A 23822-nucleotide genomic window follows, 5' to 3' on the forward strand; every position below is an offset into this window, starting at 1 on the left:
CCCACGCCACACCACCCCTCGCTTCCCGGGGGGGGAGCCCTTCTTCTCCTCCGCTCACCCCCTCCGCCTCCCTCCTTCAAAAATATCAAAAAAAAAAAAAAAAAAAAAAAAAAAAAAAAAAAAAACGATTTAAAAAAAAAATAAAGTAAATACAATAGAGGTCTCCAAATGCTCTCTATATATTACTATACGTCTTACCAAACATCCCCAGAGCTGTTTTGCAGAGAAAATGTATCTACCCCTACAAAAAGAAAAAGAAGCAGTCTTTAGAAGATAAAAATAAAATCAAAGTGGAGCCCACAGATCCTGTCTCCAAGTCCTCTCACCAGTCTATCCCATTCGCCTTGCTGATGGACTAGTCCCAAACCAGCATCGAGCTCGTGCAGTGATGAAAGTACATCTTTTATATTTAAGATTGCCTCCCTGTTTGTCCTAAATGGTAAAGGTCTTCTTTACACACAGAGGCACTGTTTCTCCTCAAGGTTATCTGTAAACCCTCCCTGTAAGGCCCTCCTCTTTGTCTGTGTTAATTGTTGGGGCATTATCAGCCATCAAGGGTCCTTACAATGAGAGGAAAATAAAGAAATCCCAAGTCTAGGAAGAGGAAATACTAGTACAGACATCGTATCAATTAAGGGGGGAGAAAAATCTCATTGCCAGACATAAATCTCAAAGAAAAGACAGTCATTACAATAATAATAATTACTATTATTACTAATACGAAAAGAGAAAAGCTTGGTTCCAAGTTCACTGAAAAGTTTCCCTTCAGTCTTGAGTGATTCTTCTCTAGAGCCTCCCAGGAGCGCAAGCCTATAATTTTAATTATATCTTGGCATTCTCATAAAGCAAACAGCCTGCTCAGGTAGTATTTATTACCTGTTAGGAAGAATACTTATGAATATGCTTCGCAAATTCCAACTGCCGTGATCTGCAATAGGCCTTCTCAAGGACAGAAGGGGTGAGTTGGAATACACATAGGAGAAAAGTTGCTCATTAAGAGAAGGTTTGTTATCCAGCAACGTATAATTAAGGCAATGGTCCCAGCTTCTGTGACAGCCAACACTCGGGTAGTTGTTTGATTGCTGCGTGGGTCAGAGATCATCTCCTGCTACAAGATGTAGCCACATTAGTGTGTTAGTGAACAGGTTAGAAAGTAAATTACAGCTGCCTTTCTCAAGCACATTACTGTCGGTCTTCATTGTTTTGTTTTTACTGTACATCAGCAGGACTGTGGCTTCTGAAGACTTTGTGTGACAGGTTAGGCATTTTATCCTTTGAGTAAACAGTAATCATGGTGCGAAGAAAGGGGGGCATTGGAGAATTTTTCCTATTCTTTGAGAATTCCACTCTTCCTTTTTAGTTTGCTCCAAGGGCTCATTGGGGATACATATATTAAGCCCTTTAAATAGTTCATAATAAATCTTTGTCTCAGGCTGATTCTGACAGTTTTTTAAAGAGTCTTTTAAGAGAGAATCCTCAATCATTTGTTAATCCATGGGGTGATCTTCAGACTTCGGGAAAAAAATAACAGCCTGGGCTCTTGGGTAGTGAAAATACAATGTAGGAAAAAATATATAAATATGGAAAATCCCAAGAATATCACCTTACTGAGATTACTTACATGTTCTGCATGTATTTGAATGCTTTCTTTCTTCCCCAACAAGCCAAAAGGAGAAAGGAAAATAATTGTCAAACTAGCAAGGATTTTTATTGATAATTTTATGTTTTTGGACTTACATGCATCTACCAAAATGTTAGGCTTCAAATTGTATAAGAGAGAGCATTCTTTTTAAAGTAAACTAATTCTCTCAGTAAAAAGATAATTTCTCCTTTGCCCTTGTTTCCCCTTTAAGACTACTTCTGTCTTCCCCCCAAATTACTTATATACACAGTGCTATTTTACCTGGTTGGAGAGAAGCATTCTACTCTTAGAGAAAGGACTGTAGTGGTTGTTAGTGTCAACAAAAAAACTCTGAAGGGCAAGACGAAGCTATCAGAATAAAGACCTTTCTAGGTTGACCTGAGATTTTTTAGTTTCCACTTTGGATATAAGCTAATTTTGTCCAGTATATTAGTTGCTCACAATTTAAAGAATATAACATGATTTGCACACCAAAAACATAATACATGAACCTGATGGGAAGAAAGTAAAAGCCGTACTATCTACCATGTAGGTAATTAATATTAGTAATCATTACAATACCTGTGCATTATTTGTGCTGTGAGTGGGAAATACTCTGAGGTCTCTCTGCAGAGAGAAAGAGTGCTCCATCTCAAGTGTTATATGTATAAATCGTTTCTATTTCAGGGAAACTTGTCTTGATGTATTTGGTTTTGCTTGTAACTGAAGCGATTGAGGAGGAAACAGAGAGCTGCCGGTCATAACTTTGAGCAAAACATGAGGATAAGCATCACAACAGGGGCATTTTCTCCATGGACAGGACCTGAACCTGTATGTCACTTCTAAATGCAGCTTTCTCAAGCTCTTGAAAAATCCTAAGAACTTTACTAATGACATGCAAATGGAGTTTGTTGAGAATAAATGCAATAATAAAATGGAGCAATGGGCAAAGGACAGCCTACTGTTACAGATGGATTCATTCTCACGGAGGGTCAAATAATTGAAGACCCAGATCAAGGGCAACCATAAATACCTGGAGTCCCTGCAGTTGAGAGGATTAACCACAAAACAATTATGACAAATGCAGTGGGATCATTCAGCTACCAGGCAACAAGGAATATGTGGTGCCAGTTTTTAAAATAATTATTTGGCATTATAGAATATAAAATTTAGACCCAGAAGCCATCCGATATAACGCTGAAGTGTCGATGTTAAAAAATATCAAGTACATCATTAGAGAGTTATATGTGAAGCAGGGAAAGGGGCAGTAATGCAGTAATTAATACAAATTTGCTTTGCACCCAGTTTGAGAAAAGGATGCATCTACCCCATTTTCACCATCACCATTAGCAATAGCCTTTATCTTTTTAAATTGAAGAAAAGAGGGTAATTCTATAGCAAGGCTAATTGCAAACTATGCAAATGGAGTCATTAAAAAATGTCTGCTTTTTTATCCCCACCACTTGGGAAGATTATGCATAGCCTTGAAGAAAATACACAAATGACCAAACACCGAGTTCAGATATGGAAATGATGCCGACACATATATTATGAGGCCTACACATCTATCAGCTGACCAAAGTTATAATGATGAAGCCCTGTCTTCCTCACAGTAAAGCAGGGTTACTTCTGCCAAAGGATTAGAAGACTTTGTTTAGGTACTAAGATGGAGCAGTGGTCATTGAAACTTACTGGGATCATAAGTAAAAGGAAAATTCGCTTAATTATAAGATGTCAAGATAGATATTCATTAGCAAAGTAAGCTATAGATAATTACTGGGCTATCTCCCACTTCTGGCTCCCCTAAATTACAAGTATAAATAATGTTACTAGAATATTCTCCAATAACCCTCAATCCTTTCTTTTTTTTTTTTTTAAGATTTTATTTATTTGACAGAGAGAGACACAGCCAGAGAGGGAACACAAGAATGGGAGTGGAAGAGGGAGAAGCAGGCTTCCTGCAGAGCGGGGAGCCCGATGCGGGGCTCAATCCCAGGACCCTGGGATCACGACCTGAGCCAAAGGCAGACGCTTAACAACTGAGCCACCCAGGCGCCCCTCAATCCTTTCTTAATGATGGATTTAATGTAGTACTTTTCTAACTGAAAACATTTTGAAAAATAACCACTTCAAGACATGCTGGACTAAAGCCATAATGAAACCAACAAATTCTAGCTGCTCAAATTTCTCCTATATGATAAAAAATAATAAATGAGCAGAAGATACTGACTCAGGAGACATTTGTGGAGACCTGCCAACACAGGCTCTCCTCTATCCCCAGAACACACACACACACGAAAATAAAAACTGGCTACTTCCAATAAGGGGTTAATATCCAAAATATATAAAGAACTCACACAACTTATTATAAAAACAAACAACCCAATTAAAAAAATAGGCAGAGCTCTTGAATAGACATTTTTTCAGAGAAGACATCCAGATGGCCAATGGGCACATGAGAAGTGTTCAACACCAGTCATCATCAGGAAAATACAAATCAAAACCACAATGAGATATCACCTCACACCTGTCAGAATGGCTAAAATCAAAAAGACAAAAAATAACAAGTGTTGGTGAAGATGTGGAGAAAAGGGAACCCTTGGAACTGTTGGTGGGAATGTAAATTGGTGCAGCCACCCTGGAAATAAGTATGGAAGTTCCTCAAAGGATTAAAAATAGAACTATCTATGATTCTACAGCTGGGTATTTACCTAAATAAAATGAAAATACCAATTTGGAGAGAGATATGCACCCCTATGTTCACTGCAGCATTATTTACGATAGCCAAGGTATGGAAGCAACCTAAGTATCCACCTTTACATGAATGAATAAAGAAGTTGTCTCTCTCTCTCTCTCTCTCTCTCACGCACACACAAACACACAGGAATATTATTCAGCCATAAAAAAAGAATAGAATCTCACCATTTGCAACAGCATGGATAGACCTAAAGGGTGTTTTACTGAACAAAATAAGTCAAAGAAAGACAACTACCATATGATTTGGCTTATGTGTAAAAACAATCAAACCAAAACAGAAACAGATTCATAGGCACAAAAAACAAACCATTGGTTACCAGACCAGGGAGGGTTGGAGAGAAAGCACAACATGAAGGGGGTTAACAGGTGCAGTCTTCCAGTCATAGAGTAAGTCATGAGGATGAAAAGTACAGCAAGGGGAATATAGTCAATAATATTGTAATAACTTTGTATGGTGACAGATGCTAACTAGACTTATACTGGGGATCATTTCATAACAAATCAGTATGATGATTCACCTGAAACTAATGGGATACTGTATGTCAGTTACACTTCAGTTTTTAAAAATGGCCATTGTGCTAGACCCCATCTCTGGGAAGGCAAATTTCAAAAAAGCCACATATTTATACCAACATTCACTTGAATTTTCAATCATTGCTTAGTTCTCGAACATTCTCCAGGGGAAACTTTCAACCATTTAGAACTTTCTCTCTGTCAAACAAATGTATCTCAGGCCAATCTTCTAAACTTCTCCAGTCTTCATTCCTGTTAATCACATGACAGCTCCCATGCAAAACCCTTCCTCCTCCTTCTAGGGGCAGAGTGGCCAGATCTCGCTAATAAAAATATAGGATTCTCAGTTAAATTTGAAATGTATATGCAATGTTTGGGTCACACTAAAAACACCAGTCATTGTTTATTTGAAATTCAAATTAAATAAGGCTTCCCATATTTTATTTGGGAACCCTAATGAGGAGTAAACTGTGCTAAAGCCACCACCTTTTCCACAAGCCCCACTTCTGCCTCTTCATTCTTATTTAAAACCTTTCTCTCTTGGAGGCCACCACTCTTGAAACCCTCTCTTAGTAGGCACCGTGATTCCTATGCTTCTGAGTCTCCCAACGCGAAAGAGGAGTGGCCATCATACTTCATTTCCACTGCCACTTCTGTACCGTTTCCCCCAATATCATCACTTCAGAATTTCCTCTTAAAAAAATAAAAAGGGTCTTCATTACCTGCTCTCAGTGCCATCATCTCTCAACAGCCACATCACTCACCTACTGTCCTCAATGGCGTCCGCACGTGCTCTGCAGTCTTCCTCTGCAGCAATCTCCTCAAGGAGGCAACAGATGCCCAAATGACAGTTTCCAGGATGAATAGCCACTCCACACACTTCCTTGACTGCCACAGCTCGAAAAGCTCGTTCTTTGACTTGCCTTTAGCCACCCATTGGCAGAGCCATCCCTTGACTTTTAACCATGCTTCATTCTTAACATGCCCAACATCTGTGTAAAAAAAGGAGAAAAACTTTCTAAGATAGAAGTGTAACAAAAAGAAGTCACAAAGGAAAAAACATATAGACTTCTCAACATAAAATTTAAAAACATGTATCAGGGCACATTACAAACAGGAAAGGCAAACAAATGGGAAAATATTTACAAGAAGTATGTCAAAAATAATATCCTTGGGGCACCTGGGTGGCGCCATTGGTTAAGCATCTGACTCTTGGTTTCGGCTCAGGTCTTGATCTCAGGGTCATGGGATCGAGCTCTGTTGGGCTCTGTGCTCAGCACGGAGTCTACTTAAGACTCTCTCTCTCCCTCTGCCCTCACCCCCTCTCTAAAATAAGTAAGTATTTAAAAAATATAATATCCTTAATAAAGGTAACTATCTCATTAAACTTGATATGAAAGATACTAAAAACTCTAGTGGAAAACAGAGGACATAAATGTAGGATTCACTGAAAAAGATTCACATGGCCAATAAATATGGATTAAAACATCATTCATCTTCATTAGAAATAGAGATGCAAATTAAACATGTGAGATGTTTTTACATACTGCTTTTCAGGAAGACCCCAGTAAAGTATCTTCTCTGAATCTTCTGCTAATTTAATGTTTTTTTATCAAGTGAGAACAAATATTTTAAGAGGGCAATCAATATGAACACCATCAAACACTGTTGATAATATGTAAATTGATAAAGCATAACTTTTCTGCAAAGTGGTACACAGAATCAATTTGTACACATTAGCTTTTTTAAGAAAAAAAAAAAAAGATGGGGCGCCTGGGTGGCTCAGATGGTTAAGCTTCTGCCTTCGGCTCGGGACATGATCCCCGGGTCCTGGGATGGAGCCCTGTCCGGCTCCTGGCTCAGTGGGGAGCCTGCTTCTCCCTCTCCCTCTGCCTCTACCCCTGCCCCTGCTCATGCTCTCTCTCTCTGTATCTGTGTCTCAAATGAATAAAAAAAAAAAAAATCTATAAAAAAAAAAGAAAGCTCATGTTCTTTGACCTAGTAATACTACTTCTAGAAATCCACCCTAAGAAATAATAAGAAAGTTGAAACAAGATTAATTTCAAAGAAATTCGTCACCAAGCAATGGAACATTACATAGCCATGTAAAAATAGTATGTTTGAAGTGATACTCATACGGGCAAATGCAGATACTCTCATTTCTGATTTGTTTTTTTTTTAAAGCTGATTTGCAACCAAGAGCCCCAATATCCTTTTATTCCCCGAGCGGTGTCTAATAAAAGTACTACTATTATCACACACTGAGCTATGACTGACATTAAAAAATGCAGGAGACACAGGTATGGTCCCAATTTTGAAATAAGTATATAAATAAATAGTAAATAAGACTGCAACAAAACATTAGTTTTAATAGTGACTGTAACTGAGTGTTAAGGTTATAGAGATAATTTTTTATTTTCTGGTTTACTCTTTCATATTTTCCAACTTTCCTGTGAACACAGAATTGAGAGAGAGAGAACATAAACTTATCTAAAAGCCATCAACAGGATTTTCACAAATCCTTTCTGAACAAAGCCCCCTTCCTGGCTGCCTCTCCCAGGTCACCACCCCGCTGCCCCATCACCCTTTTCTCTTCCCCAGCCCATCACTCTGTCACTTTCACTTGCTCGTTTTTAACCCTTAGTAATCCCTCACTCTACGGACTTTTTTTATTCCCACTGTGCCAGCTCCCATCCCTGGGAGAAGTTCATGATCCTGAGCATTACCTCGAAAGACCACAAAGCCATTGTTATTAGGGTACCCTAGAAAATTAGTGCTCTTAAAATTAAGCAACTTCCAGCCACTGTGCAGTTTTATTACTTATTTTCTATCGGTCCTAGTTGCTTTGCCCACTTGGGCTGCTAGGTAGCTGCTTTCACTTTCAAAATCCTCTCCTTCTCCCATGTCCTCTACTGAAATTAAGTTGTTCAAGGCCATTCCCATCATACTCCTCTCTGTCTCCCCCCTCTCTCTTTTCTCTCTCACATCCTCCTTTTTTTCCTTCTCCCTCATTTCAGAGGCTTTCTCAGTCACTGATTAAATGTCCCTTAAGATTTAAATTCTTCAATTACCATTTCCAGTGTATACACCTTCTTGATCAGTAAACATGCTCAGGTCTCTTTATTTTCATTACCAAAACTCACCAAAGAGAAGAAGGTCATTTATTTATTTACTCAGTCTTTCTCCCCCTTCTGTCCTGAAGCTCCTCCTTCTGGAGTTGCCCAAAGAATGGATAATACCGGTAGGTACATTTGGGAGGCACTGAACGCTCTGGACGATTATGTCCATTAACTCCTCCCTCAGTTTCCTACATGTTAAATTATCTGTCTTTAGTATAGCACTTATTTTAATTTTGGACCAAAAAAAAAAAAAAGCGCAAGAAGTAACATCTAGAATTGGTCACTAGTACATACCTATCCAAATAATAGTTTTCTATAAAGCCTTTTACCAGTCCGAAGTCCTAAAGTTACAATGTGAGGTGTGCGTGGTATCTTCACCCACTTATCAACATGACTTCAGGTCTTCTCCAAAGCCCTCCCATCAGTGAGGCCCCTGCGTCCACCCAACCAACCATCACCCCCTCGCTCTCCAGCCCCTCACTCCGCATTGCACTTCTTTATAGCATTCATCACCGCCAGAAGTTACTGCCTATGTCCCCTTCTCCAAAATGTAAGCACTTACATTTACAAATGGCTCCAGCTCATTGTAGATACTCAGTAAGTATTTAAATAACTGAACAAAGACTAAGTGAGCTATAATAAAACATCTGACAAGTGGTTACATGTGCTACTTTAAAACCTCATCTTGTCTTTTAGGGTCATGTGTTGAGTAAGGGCAAAAAGTTCTAGGGACAGGCAAAAGATCAACCTTTAAAACCTGAAGAGGTGTGCTCCCAGTCCATAGGCCTGCACTTGAAGAGAGAGAGTTTGTGTATCAATGGCTCAAATCACCACCTGATTTTTCAGCCAGGGCTGCATAGCTGTTTCTCATCACATGGCATTGTTGTAGTTAGTCACAGAGCTTTAAAGCAGTGAAAAAGCAGAATGCATATGTGTGTGTTTGCAAGCGCCTCTGTAGCCAGACTCCTCTATATAACTCCTTTTTAAAATATAGTATGTCGACAACATCTGCTCCCGAAATGGAGATTTGGCCAGAATGCTAAGAAAATAAACATGACAGTTCAACTCGGTCCTGGCAACCGGCGCCTGCCCCATGGATAGGCTGCACGGAAGATTCATGTATATAAAATAGTATATTAAAGTAAACTTACAAAAGCAAAGAGCAATCATTGCCACCATAATTTTTTCTTCCTCTTTGGGATTCTAATTTTAAAAGCATTAAAGAAGACAGCTGCTCATGCTGTGATATGCGCTAAACAGCCTGAAGGATGGAAAAAAATATATTTGTAGCTCATAATAACTATTGACCTTTCTGATATACAATGTTCTCTGTGTTAGCTATTCGGTTCTATCAACAGTGAAGATTGAACATGACTTTTTAATAGAAAACATGGGGTTTTGAGCTGCCTTCACAAAGGTGTTTATGTATTGTTATTTTGTTTTGTACTACAAAAGACCAAGTCCTGATGCCCTTTGTCTGACATCATGTTTGTTGTTTAAAAAAAAAAAAAAAAGGAAAAGAGAGAAAAGAAGGAAATAAAAGAAAGAAACAGAAAAGGGGGGGAAAGCCTCAATGTTATTGAGTATGTTTTATATGAGGAATTGGCTCATAACCACTTTATAGTCGTGATAAAAGCATTGCCACACTCGATCCCATACGCAATATTGGTAATGGAATCCAGCGGCATTCTGGGAGGACATGCCATATTTCTCTCCCAGAATAGATCCCTCAAGTGGCAACATTTATAGGGCATCTCCAATAAGATTTAAAACACTTGCTTGCAGTATTCATATGGCATGTTCTTGGGAGTGCAGAGCCTGCAGCAGAATGGGCCACGTTGGATGTCATGTACTCTCAAAGGCTATCTTTACACTACCCGGATTTTCCCCTTGAACTTTCCTGTGGCTTAGTAGCTGTGTACAGAAACACCCACTGGTAGCAGCTTGACTCTGACTCTGTGTCTCTTTGCCCAGAGTGGTGTCATCCACACACCAAGTACGGAGCTGCAGGTGCCGGCTGCACGCTGTCCTCCCCCTCAGGGGACAGCCTCACCAAGTAGCAACCCCTGCCAGGCACAGGAAACCTGAAAGGCAACCTTATGCATTATGATTCTCATCCCGGGCAGGCAGACACTGCCAGAGAGTGTGTGCTGACAGGTGGCATGGGTTGGCAGATTATTATTTTTCTCCTTTTTTTTTTTTTGGCGGATTATTCTTAATGTGACTTTGAAAAAAGTTTATTACATCATTATTGAACCACAATTATTTTCACAGCTATGCTCTAGAGTTTCAGTTAATGATTCACAAGTTTCTAAACAAAGCTGAAGACTCACAACTGAGTGGGAGCAGGAATCAGCCTTAATGAGGCTTAAATAAATTCAGGGGGTTTTTTTGTTTTTGTTTTTTGTTTTTTGTGGGGGTTTTTTGGAGGGGTTTTTTGGGTTTTTTTTTTTTTTTTTTGTCGTACTCCAGAGCAAGCCCCGAAGCTGATAGGGGCTGAGTGCTGAGCCAGAGCGCCCTGGCTGGAACTGCATTTGCATGACATCCAAAGGGTGGTGCACCATGTGTTCACAGAAAATGGTGGGCACTGCCTTGCCCCCGTGGCCAAGGATCTCAAGCTAGTCTACTGAAGCCTGTTCTCCCCTGCAGAGTTGCCCGGCACGTGGTAAAGGACAGGCCAGTGAGATGGAGGCCAACTCTCCAAAAGAGAACAAAGTATTCTCTAATTCTGGGGGAAATCAGACCCATCCTTTTTTAACTACCAAACCACTGGTCCATGACTCAAAGTAACCTTTTGCAGAACATGCTGCCTTAGAGATGAATACAAGGAGAAGTCATATGATTCCCTCACCCCAAAAACAAACAAACAACAACAAAACACCAAGTCTTGGGCCAAGGTGTTTTGTGAGCATGGCATGGCAGGGGTAAAGGGGATAATAATTCTTAAAAGAAAGCATCTGACTGTTAGTTTATTCCGCATGCACACTGAGTGAGAACTTATGTGAAACACCATCATGGGCACTTGCGGGTCCCGGGGTGTGGGACAGGGGATAAGGGAAGCAGGAGGAGAGCAGGGAATAGATAAAACAAGAGAGAAGCAAGACATCAGGCCTGCCTTTCCAGATCTCCCAATCTTGTAGATGACAGTGTTGATAGCACCTTTTACAAATCACACATTTTAAAAAATCAATTGAGCATTTACCTTTGAAAACACAAACTCTGCTTACAAAAATCAGCATTGCAGGTAGTGTTTCTTGCGTATGTGAATTCACTGGCTACTGGCACTGTGGGCAGTGTGTTCCTTCTCACTATTACAGGAGTTTTACCCATGTTCCTGTCACATGCCGAGACAAGGCTGTAATTTTTCCAAAAAGAGGGTCAATGTGGATATTATGTTAGTTATTGTTGTGTAACAAATCACCCCAAATATTTTGCTTAAAGCTATCTCACATATTTTCTATGGGTCAGGAATCCAGTAGCAGTTAATCTGAGTAGTTCTAGCTCAGGGTCTTTCCTGAGGTTACGATGAAAATATCAGTCAGAGCATAGTCATCTGAAGACTTGACTGGGGCAGGAGGGTCCACTTCTAAGCTCACTCGTGTGACCATGACTCACTAGGAAGCCTCCGTTCCTTGTGACGCTGGCCTCTCCACCCGGTTGTGCAAGTGTCCTCACAGCATGGCTTGTGCAAGTGTCCTCACAGCATGGCAGATGGCTTCCATCAGAGGGAATGACCCAGGAGAGAGCAAAAAAGAAGCCACTCTCCCTGCCATGACTGAGTCATATCCCGCCAATTCCACCATGTGCTATTTATTAGAAGTAAGTCACCAAGTCTACACTCCAGGGGAGAGAAAATAGACTCTGCCTTTTGGAAGGAGGAGTATCGAACAATTTTGGCATTTTTAAATGACCCCACTTGTCATCCTGGGTAAACATAAAATCTGCTGGGATACCATCTGTGAGACAAGATTTACTTGCCATGTTTGTCCTACTATTGGGAAACTAGGTTGGGAAGATCTTTTTACATTGAAGTCAACATTTAATGAATCTTAGCTCTTGAATATATTAGACATATGTAAATCATGTATGTATTTATGTGCATGTATGTATAATTTTTGCTCTGGGAAACAAGGAACCATGGTAGGTGGTAAAGGGGATGCAAATTAGACCTGTGTCAGCCTTGATGCCCTGGAATACCTAGCATAAGAGATAAAATGAGGATATAAATAACTATAAGAACAGTATTTGGCAACATCATGACCTCTGGAGTCAGACAAACATATGTCGTGTCTGTGTGCTGCCCAGTGACTAGCTGGAAGACTTGGACAACACAGACTCTCTTTATATAATAAGGATCGAGTATTTGTATCCCATCAGTATGGGCTAAGTTAGGCTGTCGTAAAAAACCATTCTGAAATTATAACAAAAATTTATTTCTGTGAGGGTCAGCTGCGGGTTCTGTCCCACACTATCTTCATTCCAAGACCCAGGCTGACAGAGCAGGCACCATCTGAAATGGCGGTAGTCACCATGGCAGAGGAAAGAGAAAGGACCTCTTTCTAGTAAGAGACTGGCTCTTTTTGAAGATTCCACCTGAAAGCGACACATGACTTCGGCTCCCATTTCCTTGACCACGGAAAGCCATATGACCTTAGATAACTTCCAGGTGGCTGAGGAAGCGCAGGAAAACTTCTGTAAGGAAAGAAATCGCTTGTCACATACTCATTCTAAAGTCCTAAAATACATCAGTATCTAACAAAGCTAACAGAATATGACAATGAAACAATTTGGCTTCATCGAGGTAATTGCAAAATGAACCAACATGTCTTCCCTTGTCTTGTGAAAGTCATTTTGGTTATTTGCACTTTGGTTTGTCCTGTGTGTACAGAACCTCTGAAAAAGGAAAGATTCATTTAGGCAATGAAATAGGAAAAGAGTATATTTAACTTCATATGTTAGCAACATAGCCCAATCCACTTCCCCTTCAAAAGGAAAAATACTTCGTTCACAATTGAGGAGCAATCTCGCTTTCTCAAAACTTAATTTTTCTTTTCCTTCCCTACCACATCAGGATTTGGTGGCAGTTGGAGGGTTCTGACACGAGCTTGCACTGAAAACATGTGTAGTGTATGAAAAAGAAAGACCCTCTTTATGCTGGGGCCTCATCTATTTACAGAGACCCTGGAAAGAATACTGAAAGTGTTCAGGGGGACCTGGCCCTAGGATTAGCCAGTAAAACTAGATGGTTCTCAGCTACCTCCTCTTCCTCCTCCACCTCCCCCCTCACCTCCTGCCCCTACATAGTGATGAGGAAGCAGCAACTACAATGCTAGTCAGGGATTCATAAACAAATGTGAAATAACGCAGATACGATTTCACATTATGGTGGCATTTGCCAACATAAAAATTATTACAACTTTGCTATAAATTGTTCTGTAAATTTTACAAAATATGCAAAAACTGACATTTCAAGAGCTGAGATAATTTAGATTTATTAAAAAGTTGAGGCCCTTGAGATTCAGCAAAAGAGAGTATATTTCTTTATCTAACTTTGAGTTGTGTGGGTCTCATTTGTGTTTTGTTTTCCAGCTCCTCGTTTATAATTCATGGGTCAAAACTGGCCCTATCTGGGCTTTGACCACTTAATCCAGTTTTACCCATAAATTTCTCCTCTGTCTCCGGCAGCGGATAGAGCTTCTCTGAATCCCAAATTTCTTATCAGAGCATGCAGCAATCATGGCCTGCCTCAAAAAGCTGACAGGAAAGCATCTGATCTCTAGAAAGCACTCTAAAGTGCTTCTTTGACGTGGACTGGTCCCACCGTCCTTATAGGGCACCAGTCATAAGGACACCTGTCTTGCCACGCTGTCCTCTTCACCCCCCCATAGACACACATCCATATCTGCACGCACGTGTACACACACACTCTCTATTCAATGCCACAGACATGTTGCACATCACCAAGGCCACGCTCTCTCCCCACAGAACCTTCATCAAAATCGTGCTTCTCACCTGAGACGCTCAGAAAGCTTCTCTTGGAAAGCTGCTGCTCTTACCTGTCACCTGCGGATAACTCATCTTTCACATGAGAGACGCCATTGTCAGAGATGGGATAACCAGCGTGTATTTGCTAGCCCTTGGAGGAAGCACGGCCAAGGCCAGCGTGTGCTGCCAACGGGTTTGTTACGTGTCCCTTTGAGAGGGACAGAGTGCCATGTTACTCCCGCCCCGTCCTCAGAACTAGAAAGTCATACAGAATGAAAAGGGAAATCTTTATCAGAAATCAAACTCTGGTCTAAGTTGCCCCCTCACTTTCTGCCCAACTCCCCATTCCCCCATGGTTGGAAATAAAGCTTGAAGACCAGTTTAGATCTTAAATCTCAGTGTCAACGGAGCAAAACCTGACCTTAGCATTCCTCTCACACCAGTTGTCCTGGGTTTAATTACTGCCACCCCTGTATGTTTAGGCAATTGCCGTTGTAACACACGGGGGGTTGGGGGGCTGCTGTGTGCAGGGCCTCAGTCAGCGCAGGACGCCATGTTCGGCCCCCACAGCTCAGACAAAGCTTATCACCCAGCGGGAAGCAGCCGTGCTGCGGTCTCTACCGTGCCCATGAAGTGTTGTACTCTGCAATTTTACGTCCTGAAAACAATAGTTTCTAATGATGCCTGAATTATTCACTCTTCTGGAGTGAGCCAGTTCCTTCCTCCTGGGGTGAGGGTACCCCAGCACCCTGGCCCTAAAATACATCTCACTTCTGCGGGAAGTTTCATTTTCCCTCAGCTATTGCAAACACGATCTTGCTGCACAGAGCTGAATTTTTAAGGCCGAGTTTGTGGTGTGGATTCTGATGGCTTCCTGTTAGTTCAAGTCTCTGAGGACCAGTGCCAATAAATGTGAAAGGGACAACAGTAGATTGGCATACTTTTCCATTTCCACCAGGATGAAAAACTGCTATAAATGAAGTCTAACCTTAAATGTATAATCTGTCCTTGGGAAACGGAGGGAAAAAAAATAAATAAAAAAAGGATATAGCATCTTCAAGCTCTCGGCATCCCTTACGAGAAAAAAATTGGTTCTAAGGGTCTCTGATCTTGTGTTTTAGTAAAATAGAACTGCACGGCTGACTGACAGTTCTGATCTAAAGCATTTACGTTTAAGTTTTGATCTCTCTGCTTTTGATTAAAACTAATGAGCTCATTTAATTCAAAATGGGAATCTCTGATAAGAGAAATAAGGTTGATGTGATTGGATTAGAGGGGCAAATTAAACTCTTAGAGCAGAAGTTTGTGCTTATATAGTGTATTAAAAAGCTGTTGGCGTATTATGGCGTGTTAGATGATGAGAAAAATTTCATAGTAATTCATATTTAATCAGAAGAAATGAAAGTACTAAATATAACATGGCTCTGCTTTTCCCTCGAGTGATAAAAAGCTGTACATTTAAAATGACATCAGATCCATGCTCTCTAAAACAAAAAAAAAAAAGAAAGAAAAGAAAATCTTAAGAGAAACACATAAGAAAGGGACACTTGTCAGTGGTTCCCTCACCCCAGAACAGAAGTGCCACAAACATAGGAAAATACAGTCCTAGTTAGACAGGAATGATACAAGAAAAGCTATAGTCCACAAACAGTAAGGTTTCTGTCATTATAGGAGCTTCTATTCTTTCATCTGAACATCAAGTTTCATGTAAAAAATAGGCATTTCTTTCCCTTAGAAATAGATGGAATACGTTTCTTAAAGTTCAAAAGCTTGTTTTTCCTATTTTTCTTTGTGTTTTAATAACTATTTTCATATATGCTTAATTCTTACAAGTCCCTTTGTGACACAGATTTCTATACCCCCACCCCTGAGAAAATTAGTGCTAGGCTTCTCAAAACAAAGCCTGTTTGTTGTTGGACATATTTTTTTTTAATTTTAGACTCAGAAAAATTCTTTAAACTTTAGAGTACTATTCTAGAAGAGCAAAATTAGACAGTATCGATTAGGCTTAAAAATGCCAAAATTAATTTCTTTGCAGGAAAACACTTAAACTGACAAAATCCCTTAGAAGATGTGGCCATGTTATGTGGCCGTGTGGCCTGTTTGCCGAAAGGTGTTTTTAGATCGACAAGACTGCACACTACCATTTTAAGTTTCAGAAGTAAAGAAGTGTTCCACTTAGTCTCAAAGTGTATGAAGGGAAAGAGTAATTGTCTTGCTTAAGAGAGGAGACTATTATTTGTTAATACCCTGTTCCGATGGGGGCAGAGGGCAAGCTGCCATTAGAAACAGTCGTGGACAGTTGATATTGTTGGTGGTTTTTTATTCCTTTCTGTCTATACATCCCACTCTCAGCCCTCTATCATGAGTCAGTTGAGAAGACTCTATGCTTTCTTATTCCCCACAACAAAGGAGACCAGCTCAGGAGGGCAAGGATCCCGGCCAGGATACAGTCCCATGGTCCTCAGAACTGCCCAGTGGGCAAATGTTACAAGAAGGGGTTTGCAGGAAGAACAAAGAGCAAGTGATTGTACTCTTCATCAGCAGCCTCTCTGCCTCAGTCTTGGTTGATTCCTTACATCTATGGTGTCTTCCTTTCTCATGACTATTCCGTGCATGTGCACCTGCCAAGTCTCGAGGTGTGCTGCCCTTACTTACTTTAGACCCTACTTGGGGAGCTGCTGGAAGTTAAGAGGCCTGAAAAGCTTCTGTCAGAAACTGGAATGGAGTTACTTTGGATTCATTAATTTTTCTTTTTTATTTTCTGCTAAGTAAACATTTTCTAAATGAGGTAAATTGATTACTACGCTCTTAGCACCCATCAGTCATTTATTTTTAGTGAACTCAAGGATTGCACCTGAGCAGTAGCTGTGAGGGGCTGTGTAGACATCTAAATCATGTGTGTATATATTTTTGTATTCTTCAGTGGAGTCAACCAGCCCCAGTCTGCTTACCACTGACAACACCCTTGAGCGTTCCTTTTTCATCCGAATGAAATCTACTCTGACCAAACGCGGCGTGCACATCAAATCATCAGGATATAAGGTAAGCTGGGCTCTGGGAAGGGACGTATTTCTGTCTCAGGTCAATCCTAGGTCATTTGCATCCAGTTTCCCGGCTGCTTTGGGTCCATATAATTAACGCCTGTGACCTTGAGCCGCCCATCGGGTTCTTAGTTATTTTCCTGTCTCAAGGTACGGGCTTCATTACACCTCTCATTCTCACTTCAGATGTTGCTGAGGCACTAAATCCCTCAACAGAGTGTCTTATCTTAAAACACTTGTTAATAATACACCAAGGTCTTCAGCACTTGCTGGAAATTCCCTTTGATGGGGTAGGTGAACCAAATTCATATCAGTCCTTAAGATGAGCATTCTAGAACGGCTACTTGTAAGAATTCCGCTTCTCCCTTCAAATTCCGCCTTTCTCTTTGGAGAAAGACTGTCCATTTTACTAACCTCTTGGCCACCAAGACTCATATATGCAAATAAGAAAATCAGGTTGGGCATCAGGAATCTTGGTTGAAATTACAATTATTGCACATTCAATCATACCTTAGCATCCACAGAATACTCAACATACAAAGCATATGTTTCCCCACAACAGCAAAGACCACGTCTGGAGTCATAATCTACATTATTATCATTTTAAGGGTAAGGATACAAAAGCCTCCTAATCTCGGGGAATTCTAACATTTCAGTTACTATAGCAACATAAATTAAGACCTATGAAATTTATGAAATGCCTTTGGCAACCTGAATCTTATCAATTTTACAACACACTAACCGGTCTCCCAAACAATATTTACTATATGCAGGAGGACACGCAGCAACCAAATGTACGAGAGATGTGGCCGGCACAACCTTTTCCAGTTTTCGAGTTGAGAGCGCCTGGTAGCTCAGTTCTTTAGGGTTACTGTAGCATTGTCAGGGATGCTTAAGAGTCATTAGCATTGGGCTTAAAAACCATATATAAGTCATCAGAAACCAGCGGCTGCCAGAGTCAGAGTCGGGTACTTTCTTTGACATGAATTCTTCAGAGAGAAAAAGGAAGGAGGTAGGGAAGCAGGCCCTTCCATGAACGACCTTTAGCTGTCCTACCCGTCTGAAGGGCACATGTGGAACATGCTTAACCTTTAACAGGGTTTGAAGCAAAGGAGAGGCACCAGGCAGCTCCGCCTGCAGGAGCTTTACCCTACAGAGGCCCGTTACAAAGGGATATGGTGGAGGAAAAAATCCCGACTCTATCCTTCGGATTATTTTGATTTTTCTTGCCTTACCGAACCCAAGACATTTATGAGTTACGGAGTGTGTAGCAGGAGCAAGTTTGGAATTCTGGAAGCAAACTGTAGGTAGAGTGGTTAGAATCATTGTAATGGAAGCAAATGGTAGCAGTCTTGGCCTTCCAGTTTTTAGGAGCCATAGGGCTTCCTTTCACCTGTGTTCTGTCTATCAGTGTTCATTCGTCATTTTTAGTGGTTTTTACTGGTTTGTAGGGGGCATGTCTCAGGAGGGAGGAAGGGTGGGGGAGGTGAAGTATAGTTTGACAAAGCAATATTTAGTATATTTCAGTATCATTAATTTAATTTTTTGAATAAAAAACTACTGCTTTCACATGACCAATGAGAGATCATAAAGTCCTGCACAATTTTGAATCTACAAAAAAAGCGGACTGTCCAAGTAGAGAAAGAGTTTGTATTTCAGTCTAGGCAAGAGACCCCTAGCAAAGAGCTTGCGTTCTTTCTGTGTTGTCATTCGGTCAGCTCAGGACAGCTGCTTTTGCTGCGTGGCCTGAAAATGGACAAGCTCATTTCTTCAATATTAATAGATTATTCATTCAATGAATTTCTCTTGAGTTCCTCCTCTGGAGCCTGTTCTAGATCCTGTAACCCAGCATTAAACAATAAAAAGTCCCTGCTTTCGTGGTACTTAGATTCAACAGTGGGAGACAGTCAATAACAATAAATGAAGAAGGTGATATCAGACAGCAATGAAGTCCAAAACAATAGGGACTACTGTAGTAGACATATTACAACATGCTGGGCATGGTGCGGTGTGCATGCATTAGCCCTCGCAACAGTCCCAGAAGAAAAAAGTGTTCATTGTTTCCACTTTACAGGTGAAGAAACTAAGGCTGGGGTTTAATTAGCATACCCAGCTTCACACATTGAAGGGACAGAGCTGGGGTTTGAACTCTGGGAGCCTGGTCTTACACCCTGTGCACTGAACCATTAGGCTACACTACTATGCTGAGAGTAAAGCAAGATTATGTGAGGGTGGCTGGGGGGGGGGGGGCCACTTGAGATAGGAAAGTCATAGAAGGTCTCCCTGAGGAGGTGACATGTCACCTGTGAGTGGTAAATGAGAACAGACCACCAAGGAAACATGGAAGAACAGTGTTTGCAGAGCTCCTTGGGCTTAGGATTAAAGACACCTTGCTGTAAGAAGGCACCCTCGAGAAACAAAATATGAAAAAGTACAATCGTGAACATCCAGGATTAGAAAAGAGGAGTTATTCCTATTTCCGTCAAATCCTAGAATGTTGAGGCGATCATACTCCTCTGACGTATCCTGCTGGTATGTCTTTCCGAAGACATCACGAAAGTCTCCATCCAATACCTTACCTCCCTCCCCAGGACTGCAAACACGAGAGTTGATTCATCTACTCTTCCCCCAATGAGATGAATCGTCCTACAGATCCAGTTCTACCCCTCCTCCTCCACGATGCCCTTGCCTCCTTAATTAACCTTGTCTGCAAGTCAGTGGAAGAGCTGATGGGAGCCCATGACATGACACAGCTGAATAACATCCCTATTTATCTGTTCGTTCTCAGTAAATAAATCTAACAGCTTATAAAACATTCAAATAAAACTGGTAATCACCCCACCACCACACAATAAGCACAAATAAAAAGAAACAGCGATGATAATTTCACCACACACTCCCAATATTCCTCCTAATTTATCACCATTGTTTGCTTCTTTCTTTTTCCGAAAAGCTCCAACATGTTAAGCCATGCCCAGTGCAGGCCACGATACTTCTCCCCATTTTTCCTGTGACCTTGGCACATACACTTTTCTGACCTTGTCCATCACCTTAGCTGCCACTCTTTCTTTAATGTTGTTATTATCACTGACAGTAATAATGCCTGCAAAAGTAAGACCTGTCGAACATTGACTCTCTGACATGTACTCTGCCCAACACTTCATACTTATTTGATCTAACCCATGCAATGTTCAAAAACTTCCTCTGTGGGCACCTGGGTGGCTCAGATGGTTAAGCGTCTGCCTTCGGCTCAGGTCATGATCCCAGGGTCCTGGGATCGAGTCCTGCATCGGGCTCCCTGCTAGGCGGGGAGCCTGCTTCTCCCTCTGCCTCTGCCTCTCTGTCTCTCTGACTCTCATGAATAAATAAATAAAACATTAAAAAAAAAAAAACCTTCCTCTGTGCCAGGCATTCTTCAAATTTTACATACCATTGTTGTGCCCATTTTGCAGGTGGTGAAGCTGAGCTCTAATGGGCTTAGTACTTTGCCTGCGTACACATAGCTCTTAAGTAGCTACTGAAGAGCCAAGACTGACCAGGCAGTTAGGCTCCAGAGTCTGCCCTCTCCACCCTCTGCTTCACTGCTTAACAGATAGAGTCCAAAGAAGAGCTCAGCATGAGCTGGACCTCAACATACGGAAAGTTCATCTCAATTTTTTTAAAAGAAAAATCTCTGGCCTGTTTAAGACCTTCTCTTGTGGCTCAGCACGTCCCACAGCCTTCCTTTATGGAGATTTGCAGGGATTTACCTTCCTTTTTAGGGATTTTTAACACCCACCCAGGAACCCACGACCAAGAACTCTAGCCAAAGAAGTGCTACTCTGATTCTGCAAATTCAAGTAGAGAGTGTGGTATAGGTTGCTGTTGCTTGCACGCCCCGGGCCCCGGGAAAGTTGCCCTCTTGCCAATGAAGTTTCCCAGCCGTGAGCTGACATTCAGTTGTCTCTGTCCTCATTTGCTTTGAAATCCACAGTAGCACGTTATCTGGACCAGCCACTTTTTATGCCTCAGGGGTTTCTTCTTGTTTGGGTCCCATTGTTGGCCACATATCTTAGTGTAACACAGCTCTCCTTTAAATTGCATTGCATCAATATTCTGCCTTCTTGATTAGGTCTATGTCTGGGGGAACTTACTAGGTATAGCACAGGGGGTAAAAGGAGATATGTAATCAGGGAAATTAGAGAAGTAAAGACTAATTGGGTCGCCTCCTTAGCTCCTGTCTTTGGAGGATAGTTTCTGTTAGCCTGGGACTGTCAGTTTTCTAATCTACTCTTAAATGCCCACCAGCACCACTGTCATTTCTGGAGTTTTTATCCACACACATGATGATGTCCTAACTCTGACTGCAGAGCGGAGCATCCTGGGCTGGGAAACAGAGACAAAGAGAGAAAATCTCTGTCATGTTTATAGAACACTGAGAATGTCTCTCAACTCACCGCAGAGGTGAAAACCCTCCCATGCCAAGGGGTCCTGCTAGGACATATAGGAACAGATTACTGAGGGAGCAAGGGGGCACTCCCGATTCTTCCCAAAACAAACAACAACAACAACAACAACAACAAAAAACAGTCCCCATCTGGTATGATTTGGGTATGGATTTGCCTGTAGCTAAGTGTCCAGCTAAATGATTTCTGTAACCAGTCTGGGCTCATTATGATATAAAGAGTCAGAAAGCTTAGGTAATAGAGAAAATAATTTGTAGGTTCATTAGCTTATTAGGACTGCCGATATACCTCAGCTCTAAGAATACCTGTATTTAGACAGGAAGTAACAAAAGCAAAAAATGAGAGTGTGCTAATTAGCTAAAGCAAATTCTTCTTCACCTTCCCTAAACACAGAGATGCCTTTTAAATTAGAACTTGTTCATTTTTTTCAAGTTCATGGTTCTATCTGTTCTGTTGGAAAAGGCACTCCCCTAATTTTCCTAGTAATTTGTTTTATTTGGGGTGTCATAAATCCCATTAATGATTTGATTAAATCTGTAGAGCCTCTCCCAAGGTAAATTCATTTTGCATCAGGAAGTTCTTGAATCCCTGAGGTGAACCCAGTGATCTCAGGTTACAGAACCTTATTTAGTAGGAGGACATCTTTGGTGTACTTATTAAAAAACCAAATGAGTACACCTTCCAGAATGTATTTCACCCAAAATTACAATAGCCTCTTCCTTCCTACTCATTTCTCCTTGCCGTTTATTCATTTTGTGTTAATACATATTGAAGTCCTGTTGCAAAAAACATCAACTCCTAGACTGCAAAAGTACAAAACCTAGATTTACATTTTGACCCCCTTATGCAGATAGAGATAATCTTCTGAAAAGGTATTTCTCAGAAAACATTTTTTATAAAAATGATACCTAATATTAAAGAATGACATCTGTAGTGAAGAGTTATTTTCAGTGGTAAATGGGCCTCCTTTTCCTCCTATTCATTTAGGTGTGCAAGTTGCATCACCAGGATTTCAATGTCAAAATCAGAGCTAGGTCAATTTTAAAGTTGAAGGCTTTTCATATGTAATGTATTCTTTTTTGGGGGGGGGTTCTGTCACCATCTGTTCTTTTTTTTTATGCAATGTATTCTTAATTGAATGTGTATATTGACAACTCTCAAGACGATAGCAAACTAGAAGGGAATTATTACTCACAAGTTCAATCATCTGGAATTTTAGTTCTTGGTTTGCTTTGCTGATAAAATCCACAATAACTAAGATATCAACCTCTCTCTCTTGATCACCTGCCCCTTCAATGTGCCACCAAAACTGGTTGAATCCACCTACCTCTATTTGCGATACTCTAGCTTAAAGCCTATCTCTGGATCTCTTGAGAGAAATTCCCAAATTACCTCCCAGAAAATTTTGCTTCTCCATTCTATTCTGCACCCTTCTCCCTGGAATATCTTCCCAAAGCCTCAGTGATCTTTACTTTGTATCTGCTCCTAAGTCGTCAGTGGTTCCTAGTGTCAACATGATCAAGAAACTGGTCCTAGCTTACCTTTTCTACCACCGTCTCCATCATTCTTTCCTGGAGCTATTATTACCAATGGTCTAGCAAAATCTGTCCATTTATCTTTCCTGAAGTATATCTGCACATTCACACTGCTATGCTTTTGACCATGCTGTTTTCTTTTCCTAAAATGCCTTTCTGCCACACTTGCACCTGGAAAATTCTTACACAACCAATATGGCACCACTCAAATATCGCTTCTTTTTTCATCTTCCTTGATGCACCTATTCCCTCCTCCTCCGTGCTAGAATAGCATTAAGATTTTATTTAAGCTCTCTGTGCCTCAGTTTTCTCACCTGTAAAATGAAGTTATAATAATATATAACCTGAAGAAGTTTCCTACAGGTCAAGTGAGATAGCACATGCTCAACTAAGCATCTTCTCTCCTTTTTATGAAGTACTGTCATATAATTTCATATGAAACTCACAATAATTCTTTTAGGTAATTATCCCTATTTTCCCAACCTGAAGATAGGTTAAACTGAGGCACAGAAATATGAATTGACTTGTCTAAGGTCACATAGATGGTAAATAATGAAACAGAGAAATATCCAGATCTTCTGATTCAAATGCCTTCTTCTTTCCAATATACCACATTGGATACCAGGTGATTTCTTATTCTACTTTCTTTCCTCAGCACAGTACCCTGCATGTTTTTTTTTTTTTTTTTTTTTTTTTTTTTAAAGATTTTATTTATTTATTTGACAGAGAGAGATACAGCAAGAGAGGGAACACAAGCAGGGAGAGTGGGAGAGGGAGAAGCAGGTTCCCCGCAGAGCAGGGAG

At 40.8% G+C, this 23822-nt stretch overlaps 1 protein-coding gene across 6 annotated transcripts in view; it reads left to right on the forward strand.

The window, feature by feature from the left end:
* Window positions 1–23822, forward strand: part of NPAS3 (neuronal PAS domain protein 3) — an 839936-nt gene that overhangs the window by 758505 nt on the left and 57609 nt on the right. For all 6 annotated transcript variants that reach the window (XM_032404923.1, XM_032404924.1, XM_032404925.1 and 3 more), the window contains one exon: window positions 16922–17040. In XM_032404923.1, coding sequence (XP_032260814.1) covers window positions 16922–17040 — 119 coding nt within the window. The remainder of the gene's footprint in view (window positions 1–16921; window positions 17041–23822) is intronic.

Source organism: Phoca vitulina, unplaced genomic scaffold, assembly GCF_004348235.1.
Source record: "Phoca vitulina isolate PV1807 unplaced genomic scaffold, GSC_HSeal_1.0 scaffold7, whole genome shotgun sequence".
NCBI classification, from domain to species: Eukaryota; Metazoa; Chordata; class Mammalia; order Carnivora; family Phocidae; genus Phoca; species Phoca vitulina.